Genomic DNA, 13,385 nt, shown 5'->3' with positions numbered 1-13,385 from the left:
CCGTTGGAATTTCAAGGACTGCTGTCCACCTGGCTGGCTCACCCATGGACAAGGCACCCACATCAGAGCTTCTTCAGTCACTGCTTCTGACCACTACTTGTTAAGTTCTGGGCACTGCCTGTGAGCAGGGTGTGGATTCCAGGCCGGACTGCTGGATTCTGAGTTCAGACTCCACCCAGCAATGGCTGCATGACCTTGAGCCATTTAGCTGCCTTTAAAGCCTGTTTGCTCATCTGTGAAGTGGGCATGGCCACTGGCCCCACCTCACGGAGCTGATCTCAGAAGGACCAATCCCCAACACCCCCCCACACTCTGCCACCCCCTAGAGTCACTTCAAGATTGTGTCTTCATACCATCGTTCAAGGTCTCTGTCTCAAAAATATATCTCTTTTGTTTGTTTTGATTCTTTCATTTCATTTAACATGCTTTTTCTTTCCGTAATATGTTTAAATATAAATAAATATGCCAGTTGGCAGGCCTGTGGAACACAAGTCAAGTTCGTTTCCAAGGTCTGTTGGTTCTTACAGGACACATAAGGACCACGACAGAGTTTTCTTTCCTGAGTTGGGACCTACAGGTACCCACTGAGTGCCCTCCATCACTGAATGCACTTGAATGAGCTTCACGGAATGCGCAAGCCTTCCCCGCTCCTCAGTGGCTCTGGTGGCTCTGGTGGCCAGTGTGTGGATGTTACCAGGGGAGAGTTTGTTTTACCAGTGCTCCTCTGTTGAATAAAGAATGAACACTTATCTCGAAGAGGGAAGAGGAAGTCTGCCCTCGGTAATATGGATAATGTGTAATTCTCTCTTGGGTAAATAGATTCCTGACAGTGCAACTCCGAAGAACTGCAATCACATTTTTAAGCTCGAAGGTGACGTTAGCATAAACATCCCATGTCCTAGTTATTGATCTGATGCTGCGATAATGGTATTACCCAATTGAACTTCTGACATCAGAGAACTTGCAGTGGCTGCAACTGCATTGTTCTTTTATTCCTGCAACTTAATTCAACGTTTGCATCGAACCGTGATCTCTGTGCAAAAGTGTGGTTTTGCAGCAGTCTGCATGGAATGTTCAATCTGTTTCTTCTGGGAGGAAAGCTAACTCTTGGCTTGACTCTTGGAAACACACCTACAAAATGAGACAGAAATTTTCAGTTAGGGGCTTGAAGTAAGGCATGGTCCCAAGAGGTTCACAACTTCTAAATCCTTTGGGGTTGACTCTTCCAGTGTTAGCTTTATGCAGTAAATCCTTCCCTTTAGACATACGTTCCATAATCATCGCTCTAAAACTGGGGGGAGGTAGGGCTTACGTTAGAAGCGGGAGGTCCAGCCTGGAGGCTGTCATCTGCTGTTGCAGGTCTGACCACTGGCAGAACGGGAGAGGGGATGGGGGACATAGCATTTCAAACTCTGAAACTTGCATATTCACTTCACTACACCTAGATTCCAGAAGGTTCTATCACTGTATTAGAAAACTGGTCTGTGTGCTAAGCCTTTCCCAGTTCTTCTCGGGATGTTGTTCTATGTGAGAATTTAATCTGGCTCAGTGGCTGTCAGTGAGTATTTGAGTGCAAGGCTAGGACTGGTGAGTTCCTCCAGGACAGTGAAAAGGTAATTACTGGACCACCAGCACCTACTAGAATGGCGAAAATAAAAAAACACTGGCACTACCAAGTGCCGTCATGTATGTAGAGCGTGTAAAACCTCAGATATTGCTGGTGAGAGGGAGCAATGCTGCAGACACTCTGGGCAAATAGTTTGGCAGTTTCTTTTGAAGTTAGACGTACTTTCCATATAACCCAGCAACCCCATTCCTGGGTGTTTATCCTAGAGTCATGAAAACATCACACACAAACCTGCAATGATTATTTATAGCAACTCCTCATAACCATCAAAAACTTGAACTGAGCCAGATGTCCCTCAGCAGCTGTTGGATAAGCAAACTGTGGCACGTGACCCACCGTGGGATACTCCTTAGCAATCAGAAGGAACAAACCATTGATACACATGGCGATGTGGATGAAATGTGAGGAAATCATGCTGAGAGAAAAAGCCGATCCCAAAAGCTTACATGCTGTATGATTCCTTTCACAAGACATTCTCTAAGAGAGAAAACCATAGTGACAGAACACAGATCGGGGTTGTCTGAAGATAGGGTTGGAGGTAGGACGTGACTGCAGAGGTTAGTGGGAGGGACTGTGATGGAGCCATTCTGTGTCCTGAGCTGGCAGAGGTCCTGGAAATCTGTATGTGCATTCAGATGCATGCAACGATCCACCAAAAAAAAAAAAAAAAAAAGCTTTTACTGCATGTCTTTTAAGAAAATTAAATTAAAAAGTTAAACAAAAATCTCTGTGTCAGTGGAAGACAGAGCAGGAGATGTGAGTAGAACTGTAATCCTAGGGCTGGGGGTGCACACGCATGTGTGTGAACCTGTGAACATGCCTGCCGGGTGGGGGTGTTGCCCACATTGGAGAACATAGCTCAGGAGCACGCTTAGAACATTTGAAATATTTTCATGGAAATAAATAAATTAATAAAAATTTATTATTATAAAATCTCTTCAGTCTTTGGCCAGTGCACCATTCTATGATTACTATTATTAGAGAGATAGACAGATAAGCAGACAGACAGAGAGACAGAAAGAGGGAGAGACAAAGAGAATATATATCATGGTAGGTCCCAGTGCATTCCCAAAAGACGTGTCACAAGGCTGGGCAGTGGTGTGGAGCACACTGTGGACACAAATGATGTCAGGGAGCCCTCACAGGGGGCTTGGCTGGATTGTGAAGCAGTAGGGGGTCCACCTCATATGTGAGGAGAGAGGGAATTCCATGCTGAGGGAACCAGCATCAGTTGCAACTGAGCTCCCCTCACCTGCTGGGGACATCTGAGAAGGAGGGGAACCTGGGAGGGTGATTGAAAGCAGATCACGTAGGAGAGTTTGCATCTAGGCCATCACCCTTGGCACTTGCAGCAGTGGCCGGATGTCCAAAGTCAATCAATGCCTTCCCCTTGGGGTTTTGTAACCTACAACCTTTATTGCTGGAGAACTTTGATATTCCAGACAACAGATCAGAAAGATCCACAAGGCAGGGCCTGTGAAGGAATAAATCTAGCCCTGCTTCTGTTTCGTGTTGACACCTATGTTCTGAGCCCCACCCATCCTACTCCCCCAGTGGGCTGGGTCCTCGTTCTCAGCACCGGAGGCAGTAGATTCCAGGCTGCCATGATTGCTAAGAGCCACCAGAGATCACAGATCACTGGCCTTCACCATCTGGCCACTTCCACTGAGCCCTGGGAGTAGGAATTTCCAAAGTTACGGTTCATTTTACATATTTCATTTTATCTTGAAACAGATTGTCATTTATTTTTTTTTTATGGCAAAATATCTGGGCATAGGCCAGGGCCACTGCCAGTACATATAGCACCTTTATGTAGATTTTAGAAAAATGCCCCTTCTGAATAGACAAATTACAAAAGGGCCCCCTCAACACCATGGAAACAGCTCTCCACCCTCTTGGGAAAGCTGAGCATGGAGGGAATTTCAGCTCCCAGTTACCTAATCCTGAAATCTTTGGTCACTGAGGCCACAAGGCTCCAGTATCTTGAGCATGTTGCCCCTGGTTTTCATTCTTGTTGCCTCAAGTCTCAAGATTTACTCCATTTATTTTTTCATCGGGAAGAAACAAGACACTTTGCCCAAGAAGGTCTGAGCGCATGGGGAAGTATCACTTCCTTGGACCAAGGAGCCCCTTTCTGCAGGATTTTGATCTGTCTTCTACTCAACACATTGCTCAACCTCATCCCAGTCTCTTCTTGAGGTTTGCTTCCCCTGTATCATCAGCGTGAGAAGTGGCAACCAAAGAGGTGGCTTCCGAGAGAGCTGTGGAGTGGCAGGTAGGGGCCCAGGGATTCGGGCAGAACCAACATGACTCAGTAAAGCTGACTCCTCCTCCCTCAGATGTCCATCTGCTCATCTGTGAAGATGAGGATGACCTTGGGTTCTGCCTATATGCTGGGTTCAGCTCAGACTGAACTGGACTAAAGATGGCAGACTGGACTGTCCTGTAGTCCATTATTCAGATGGAGGCAGCCGTCCCTGGGCCTCAGTTGCTGCCTGCAGTAGCTGCCTTCTCATGGCTGGAGCCAAGCGCTCCCTTACGAGGATATTTACAGCAGCATCCCCATCCCTTCTCTCCTCAAAGCTAGTGGGTCCCCAGCCCGGAGCTGTGCTCGGCCCGGGCTGCCAGCGATGCAGCTACGTCGGTTGCAACCCAGGGTCTAGCTAAGCCATGGCGGGCAGGGCTGCTGGGGGTGGAAGGTGTGTGTCTGTGTGTGTCTTGGGGGTGGGGGGTTGTACCATGTGAGGCAGTCCTAGAGCTTCTTTATTCCAGTGTTGTTCCTCATGGAATGGGGAGGTAAATAAATCAGACCTCAGTCCCCTTCCTCCCTCAGAAGGGGATGCTTCTGCTCCGGTGTTGACATAAATTGTGTGCATCTCTTTCGTCCTGGGTGAAGCATCAGGTAGTTCCTCTCCTCTGCCCCTAAGGCAGGCCATTCCCTTTCCCTTCTCTTCTGTCACCATCTTAACTAATCTGTTAGTTTGCTCGGGCTGCCGGACAAGGTACCAAAAACTGGGGCGCTTGGACAGTTCTGGATGCTAGAAGTCTGAGATCAAGCTGTCTGCAGGGCTGGTTTCTTCTGAGGACTCTCTCCTTGGCTGATAAGTGGCCATCTTCTCCCTGTCTCTTTATATTGTCTTCCCTCTCTATGTGCCTGAGTCCTAATGTCCTCTTCTTATAAGGACACAAGTCATCCTGGATTAGGGCCCACTCTAATGACCTGATTTTACTCTAATTACCTCTTTACAAACCCTGATTCCAGGTACAGTCACATTCTGGGGTATTGCAGGCTTAGGGCTTCAATACATGAATTTTGAAGGGACACAATTCAGACCATAACAACTAATTTCCTAGAATCTATTCTTTATCTGTCAAAAGATGTCCAGGGCTACTTCGTTCTCATCGTTCTTGGTAACTCCTGAAGACCTCAGAAGGTATACTGATGGGTGGTATTTTAGCTGACACTCTATAGAGAGAAAGCGATGACACCAAAACATTGATTTATTCAGCACACGTGTGTTCAGCATCTTTTACGGGGTTGACACAGTGGTGCGAGAATCATTGCATACATCTTCTTGTTTAAATCCTCACTTACATCAATGAGGTAGATCCCTGAGTGCCAATGATGGAACTGGCCCAGGGTCACCCAGTTGGCATTTGAACCGAGGTCCCAATTCCTCCTGAACCCCTGTTCTGCTGTCAGCCATGAGGTAATGGCTTCAGGGCCACTGTCCTCACCTCCTCTCCGTGAGCACTTTCATTGAACTAAGAGAGGAATTTTCTTTTTAAATTTTTGTCCTTTTCTAAAATTGAAGTGTAGTCGATTTACAAGGTTGTGTTAATTATTATTTTTTTTTTTTTTAGAGGAGAATTTTTCTCTCTTGGATGCATTGGCCTCTCTTGGATACGTTGACCCATGTCTCCATCCAAACCTCTGCCCCTCTTGCTTATAAAATCCCACTCCAGACTAAGGAGTGGATTCCTCATGGCTGGGAGGAAACATATGAAAAGTGAGATTAAATGTACATGAAACAAAGGGGTTTAGAACCTACAAGACCCAGGCAATTGAACACAAATCCAGGCCTTTATTGGAGGAATAGAAAGAGAAATGGGCCAGGAGTCTCTTCAGGCTAAGTGAAGGGGAAAAGAAAATAAAACTAAATAGTCCTGGAAAAGAGGAAACGGCCGTGTTCCTTCTCACATGTTTAGAAAGTTTTTTTGCTATTTTTTTAATTGAAATATTGTTATTATTATTTTTTTATTGAGATATAGTCAGTTTACAATGTGGTGTCAATTTTTCTGGTGTACAGCACAATGCTTCGGTCATATAGGAACATACATATATTCGTTTTCATATTCTTTTTCACCATGAGATACTACAAGATCTTGAATATACTTCCCTGTGCTATACAGTATGAACTTGTTTATCTATTCTGTACCTACCTGTCAGTATCTATAAATCTCGAACTCCCAGTCTGTCTCTAGGGCTTCTTTTAAAGGACACTGCCGGGACTTCAAATAGCTGGTCGCCATCCCCCTCCTGTTCTCCGGGGAACACAGCACCCGCAGATAGAAATGTAAAGTTCACGTCTGAAGCCTGGAAGTCCTACCTCCCACAGTGTCCTTTGTGTTTTCACAGTTGTTGCAGGAGTGCTCGTGAACAGCCAGTTCAAGCGTATTTAAATTTGTTTTCTTGAGTGCTGTTGCTCCCACGTACTTCTGTACTTCCTGCAGCACCAGGAACAGGATGGGGGCTTGAGGACCAGAGGCTGGCAGGGAACGAACAGAAGTGTGTGTTGATTCACCTCCAGGGACGCACTCACTGCACTCCAGTTCTTGAATCGCCATAGACATTAGGAGGGATGCCTTTATCTTAAGTCCAAACAGGTTTGTGTGGTCAAGATGGCAGCATCACCTGACACGTGACAGGTCCCTCACGCTGCCTCTGCCCCGCTGCAATTGCCTGCTTTAACCTTTACATTCTGCTCCTGACTCCTGGATTCACTACCAGCGCTATTATAGTCCTCCTGATACGCCGATAATTTTCTCTAAGCTACTTCTTAAGGCACCTCAACCTTCCCCTAAAGCATCAGTGCCAGGAAAGGTCGCTCGGTGAAAAACTGGTGAGGAGTCTACATTTTCCCCTTTTCGGTGGCCATTAGGAATTTATTTCTAGCTAAACAAGCTGGGAAGTGTAATTAAGCACATGGTTGATGGGGATAGCCAAGCACGCGTGCCAGAAAAACAATAGGTTCTTTAAAGGTGCCAAGGACTAATATTACGCATCTCCGGTTGGAAACTGTATATACTTCACAATTCGGAGCCTCTGGTGTGCTACCTCATATCTTCAATCAAATTATTATATTCCAGAAATATGCATAAGGGAAATGATTCTACACATTTTATGGTGGGTTGTTGCTTGTAGCAGTAATTGAAGTACCTTTCCACTTATGAAAATACTAATTTTATTTGTTTTTATTGCTTTTCTAGATGCAATTATTTATTTAGTATGCTTTGGCTTTATTAAATTATGTTTACTATAGGAACATCATAAAAATGTTTGAAAAGGACGCATTAGCCAGGCCAGCCTGGTGACCTGTATGGAGAAAGCTAGCGTTATTTTTCATATCCAAACGTAATGGAATAACTTAAGAATAAACAGATAATCTACACGAGAAAACAATGCAATTTCAAAGTAATGTAATAAAACACCTGGACAATATGATTTCAGAAATCTTGGCTCTAAAATTTACATGAGCTGGGTTTTGCGTGCTTAATTGAGGACGCATGGCGTTTCTAAATAGAATCATTATAATGGGAAACGTAATTAAACCAAAGGGTGAGAAATAAATGGCATTTTTGTTGGCTCGTAAGATACGGACAACGAAGAAGAAATGTAAAAATTTTTGATATCAAAAGACAAGCAGGAGGCTCCAATTCTTATCATTGTCTTTAACATTGAAATTTTAAAAGGGCCACTTTGTGAGGATGGGTCTCTCCAAGGTCACCCCTGACCAGAAGTTACTGGCTGTAAGGAGTTCTCTACATTCTCTTTTTTTTCCCCTCTTTTTTCTCTCTTACCTTTTTTTGTTTTAATTGAGTTATAGTCAGTTGACAATGTTGTGTCAGTTTCTGGTGTACCACACAATTTTTCAGTCCTACGTGAATATACATATATTCATTTTCATATTCTTTTTCACCGTGAGCTACTACAAGATCTTGAATATATTTCCCTGTGCTATACAGTATAGAGTTGTATATCTATTCTTTATCTACCTGTCAGTACAAATCTCGAACTCCCAGTCTGTCTCTTCCCACCCTGCTCCTCTCTGGCAACCACAAGTTTGTATTCTATGTCTATGAATCTGTTTCTGTTTTATATTTAAGTTCATTTTTCTTCTTTTTTTTTTTTTTTTAGATTCCACATATGAGTGATGTTATCATATGGTATTTTTCTCTCTTGCTCCCTGTCCCCTCTTGTGATGCTTCATCTCAAAAGAAAAGAGTCTTTTTGCTTTGGGCATTCTTTTTAAGAACCTTAGATTGAATGTAAATGGTTTATTTATCTTGAATTTTGGCTAGATCACCAAGGTATAGCACATGCCAGAAAAATCAAAATAAAACAATGACAGCACAGTCAAAGCCAAAAAACAAAAGACAAAAGCAGAGTTGCTTACATGAAAGTGATGTGTCTTTTATGACTATAAATCAGTGTCCAGCTTTAATTTTTCTAATTCTGAATTAAAATTAAATAATGTGCTGTTTAAATACATATACCATCTACAAAATTCAAAAGGTACCAACAAATGTGTACAGTAAAGGGTGGGTCTCCCTCCAGCTACCCTGTTTACTTCCCCAGAGAGAACCTTGGAGACAGGTTCTTGATTTCCAAGTGAGATCTAAGAGTTTTCTGAGCACATGGAATATATACACGTAGATTTACTCCCATACACACATATTTACACACATGACAGTAAAACATACAGTACACATACAGCTCCATCATTCTTGTTAAATACTGCACTGTATACCCCATTATGAATGCACGAGTTTCCTACTGGTGTCCATTTAAGTGTTTCCAGGTTTTTTTTGCTTGTACCAATAAGCACTTCCACCAACAATATACAAGAGGATCTGTTTCTGTTTCTTTTGGCAATCTTTTTTTAATTTTTAATTTTTTGGTTTGTTTGTCAACTTGAAAGATAAAACTGATGTCTGTTTTTAAAATTACTACTATCTTATTTTGAGAGAGGTTGAGTCTCGTCATCTGTGTGAGAGCCTTTGTGTTTCCTTTCCTGTGAACTCTCTGGTCCTGTCATTCTTTGTTCAATTTTCTTTTCCTTTTTTTTTTTTTTGGTCAGTTAGACTTTTTTTTGTTTAATTGAAGTATAGTCAGTTACAACGTGTCAATTTCTGGTGTACAGCGTAATGTCCCAGTCATACATATATATACACATCTATTTGTTTTCATATTCTTTTTCATTAAAGGTTATTACAAGATATTGAATATAGTTCCCTGTGCTATACAGAAGAAATTTGGTTTTTATCTGTTTTTATGTATAGTAGTTAATATTTTGTTCTTTGCTTGTGAGTTGGATCATCACCAATTATTCTGTATTTCAATAACATTCCTTAATCATGATAAGAAAATATACATTGGTGACAATAATTATTTTTAACACTTTAAAAAAATTTTATTAAATGTCTTTCCAGCATCTGTAGAGATAACCATATGGTTTTTCTCTTTATTACTACTGTGAATTATATTAATAGATTTTTCTAATATTGAACCATCTTTGCATTCCTGAAATAAAATCAGCTTGAACATGATAATCTATCTTTTAGTGTACATGTTAATGCTCTCTAAGTAAATCTGATTTATGCTAATTTATACTAATAAATGAGATCGTTCTAAAATATGTGAAGCTTTTCCTTTTTTTAATGCTCTGGGTCAGTTTAATTATATTAGAATTACCTCTTTCTTAAAAGAATTTCTTTTAGAAATTATCTTATAAAACTGCCTGGGCCTGGTGCTTTTGACAGTATTTTCTTTCCTTCCTTTTTGCCTTCTTTCCTGCCTCCATTCCTTCCATTATTTTCCTTTCTTCGCTTTTCTTTCTTTTTTTATTTTGATAATAATTAATACATTTAGATTTCCTGGAGTTAATGTTTATAATTTATATTTTTCTGGACTATTGCTCATCCTGTATCTCAAAGTTCTTGCCATATGTTAAGCAAAGTTCTTCAAGTTTTAAAATTTCCTTCACTTGTATCTCTTTTCTAATTTCCTATTTTATTCATTTATACTTTTTCTCTTTTCCTCTTGATTAATTTATTTTTCAGTTTGTTTTATTAGTGCTTTTTAAGCACAAGCTTTTGGATATTTTTATTTATTCTATGGTTTTTCTGTTTTCTGATTTATGCAGTCTAGTGTTATTTATTTATTTATTTAGGTTCTTTCTTCTCCTTTTTAAAAAATTTTTTTTGTTCTGTTTCCTAACTTCTTCAATTGGGGGTTTGATCCATTTAATTTATATCATTTAATATAAATATTTAAGGTTATGAATCTTCTCTGAGTACAGCCTTCTTGAGGTTCTGGCAAGTAATATCTTCTTTATCATTATTTTCGAGATATTCTGAAATGTTAGCTTTATACAGATTAAGTCACTTAAAATTTTTAGATAGGAGCATTCTAATTTTGGGGTTAATTTCTAAGATTTTTTGTTTCTGTCTTTACCTTTTTTTATCCTTTCCATGAGAGGCTGTTAGTTGCGTTTTCACTTGTCAGAATTAAAGTTTACTTTGTGGCCTAATGTTTAATCATTTTTTGTTAGTGTTCTGTGTCAACTTAAAAATAAATCATAGTGTCTCTTTGTAGGACATGGTGTTATATATAAGACAACAAGATCTATCTTATAGGTTTTACACATCCTTTTTTTAACTTTATTTTATTATTTTTATTTAATTAAAAAAATTTTTAATTGAAGTATAGCTGATTTACAATGTTGTGTTAGTTTCAGGTGTACAGCAAAGTGATTCAACCCTATAAACATATACATGTATATTCTTTTTCAGACTCTTTTCCATTAGGTTATTACAAGATGTTGACTGTAGTTCCCTGTGCTATTCAGTAGTTTCTTATTGTTGATTTTATATATAGTAGTGTGTATCTGTTAATCCCAACCACCTAATTTATCACTCCCCACCTCCCCTCTTTCCCTTGGATAATTGTCATTTTATTTTCTATGTCTGTGAGTCTATTTGTGTTTTGTGTCATTTCTTCAGATCCCACATATAAGTGATATTACATTAAGTGGAGTAAGTTAGCCAGAGAAAGGCAGTTACATGTCCCCTTACATTTTTTTGTCCATTTGTTTCCCTTTGAATCACCAAAGTGCTATGAAAATACGTGCCTGACAAATGAATGACATCGAACTCCCTGTGCTCAGCTAAAATTGTGTTGTGTTTTGTCTAATAGCCAAAGATTGCCGAGGAGAACTTGACCTATGCTGAGCTGGAGCTGATCAAACCCCACCAGACAGCCAAAGGCGTCCCCACCAGCACCGTCTACGCCCAGATCCTCTTCGAGGAGAACAAGCTGTAACCCATCCGCCACCCCAGTTATTTATGAAACCTTGGATACAAGATCCTTATTTTTGTATTTTCACTTATGCCTTCTGTGTGGGTGGGAGCCCCTTTCCAGTGACATCCCAGGTGCCTTCGGAGAGGTACGAGGCTCCTCTCTGCAAAAGACAGGTCTCCCAGGACAAGATTTTCTGGGTCTGAGCCCTGACGGGTGAGGACTCTGATTCTGAGACCACCCAAGGAGATTCTCTGCTGAGCCAAACCCCTTTATGTTTTCTTCTCCTTTCTCTGGCTTTCAGTTTGTTTTAATCCTTTTAAAAATCTTACTTTTAATCTTCTACTCTTCCTGTACCTGTGATAGCAAGCTCATAGTATTTAGCTGGAGGAAATGCCATTACAGGACCAAGTGTGAGATGGTAGATAAGATACTAACTGGTTTTCAAAGGATCAGAGAACATTGCCGGGGCACCCAGAACAGCGCAAAGTGCTTATCTAAGGCAGTTGCTCAAGATCGCATCTCTTGTTTTAAATAGATGCACCGACACTGGCGATTTAGAGGCCAAGAGACAGACTGTGGGCAAGTCTGAGGTCTAAGCTGACAGTGAACTGTCTGAAGACCCCGGTGCCCGATTCCCCACCCATTATCACCCAAGGCCGCAGGACGAGTAGAGCGTTGTCCATTCTAAGGGCCTGCACCCCTCCCGCAGTGGGGCTTCTGCAGGTGGAGAAATTTACATTCTCCAAGAAGTTCTCACTCACCCTCTTCCAAGGGCGCTGGGGAGTTTTCCATTGATCGACAGGATGGAAGGCCTCTGGGAAGGGTGCCAAGGTTACCAGCTCTAATTGAATGTCCACTTGCGTGAAAGCAAATAGTCTTCTGCCTGGTTCCCCAATAGTAGGACAGTAGGAAATACAAGCTGAGTTGGAAAACTGTGTCCCGAACACCCCTGTGTTACAGAGTGCCTTGCCCAACTCAACTATGCATGTGAATTCTAATGCCCTTGCGGGGGAGGGAGGCTGGGAGGCATGGCGTCTAGATCCCTGGGGAAGTTGCTCTGTGGACCTGTTCAACATCCAGGATCTCCCTGGAGGCAAATCCATTCTGGAACACAGCCATCCTGTCAACTGTGTTGTTAAGGACACTTCTTGATGTGTGAGTGTGCTTGGCGGTTTTTCACCGCACACTATAGAAAGTTTGGCTTTGTAATGGACCATGTATATATGGTAAATTATATATTTTAAACACAACCTTGAGTCGTGCCCCTCTGTATAGCCATGTGAACTTGGTGGAGTTTCTTATCCCCTAATTGCCTCAGACTCCGTGTCTGTAGAAAAGGTGAGTTAACCTCTCATAGAGTTCATGTCGTGGGATAATGACTGTTGCAGGATTCTGGACACTACATATTGCTACACAAATACACCGTGCTAACATTCATGCTAAAGCCAGTTCATGTTTTCAAAAATGAAAATGTCTTCACTATTTAAGGCTCTCATTGCAATAACTTGAAAAAGTAAATATTTGTCCATGAACTTAGCCCTAGAGTAACACTCCCAGAGACCCATGGTAGCTCACAGGTGCCTCTCGTGGTTTACTGGAAAGGGTCCAAATCGGGAGCAGGTAATGATGATCCAGAAGCAAAAATAGGCTGACCTTACAAAGAGGAAGTCTTCCTCTCCGGCCTCCCCTGGCTCCATTCCCTTCCTTTCTGCCAGACTTCAGAGGTGGTGAGTAAACTCTGCAGCTTTGGAAGAAGAACTCACTGGATCTTCCAAGAGCATCTCTTTAGGACCGGAGGATGTATAGCTGGGACATCGTTCCTGTAATTATGCTAGCATCCTATCATAGTCACCCTCGGCATCCTGTCATGTTCTATCGTGGCTGTCTTCCAGCAGAGCATGGTTACATGGTGTTTTGAGGAAGGAGGGTGGTTTCCTCATGTGCTCAAGGAGCTCTGTGGGCCAGTGGGGCCCTCAGGGTCCCCGGGGGGAGTGGAGGAGGTGGCGAGGAGATGGCAGTGAAGTAGGAGGCCCCCAGGCCTCTGCAGAACTGGATTGAACTTCAGTCACCCCAGGCCCCCCACCTTACAGTCATTGGGAGCCTAGTGTCATCACACATGGAAATAAATGCATTCTAAGAAGAGCACAAGATTTTAAGAACTAGTAGCTCTAGGTT

General features: G+C 41.9%; 1 protein-coding gene across 2 annotated transcripts in view; it reads left to right on the top strand.

Annotated features, from left to right (window-relative positions):
- VSTM4 (V-set and transmembrane domain containing 4) overlaps nucleotides 1-12,460 on the top strand; it is an 89,384-nt gene extending 76,924 nt beyond the window's left edge. For both annotated transcript variants that reach the window (XM_032491671.1, XM_032491670.1), the window contains one exon: nucleotides 11,106-12,460. In XM_032491671.1, coding sequence (XP_032347562.1) covers nucleotides 11,106-11,231 — 126 coding nt within the window. In that variant the 3' untranslated portion in view covers nucleotides 11,232-12,460. The remainder of the gene's footprint in view (nucleotides 1-11,105) is intronic.
- The last annotated feature ends 925 nt before the right edge of the window (nucleotides 12,461-13,385 follow it).

This window comes from Camelus ferus, chromosome 11, assembly GCF_009834535.1.
Source record: "Camelus ferus isolate YT-003-E chromosome 11, BCGSAC_Cfer_1.0, whole genome shotgun sequence".
NCBI lineage: Eukaryota > Metazoa > Chordata > Mammalia > Artiodactyla > Camelidae > Camelus > Camelus ferus.
Note: the sequence above shows the minus strand (reverse complement) of the source record. Positions and strands in the feature narration are given on the sequence as shown.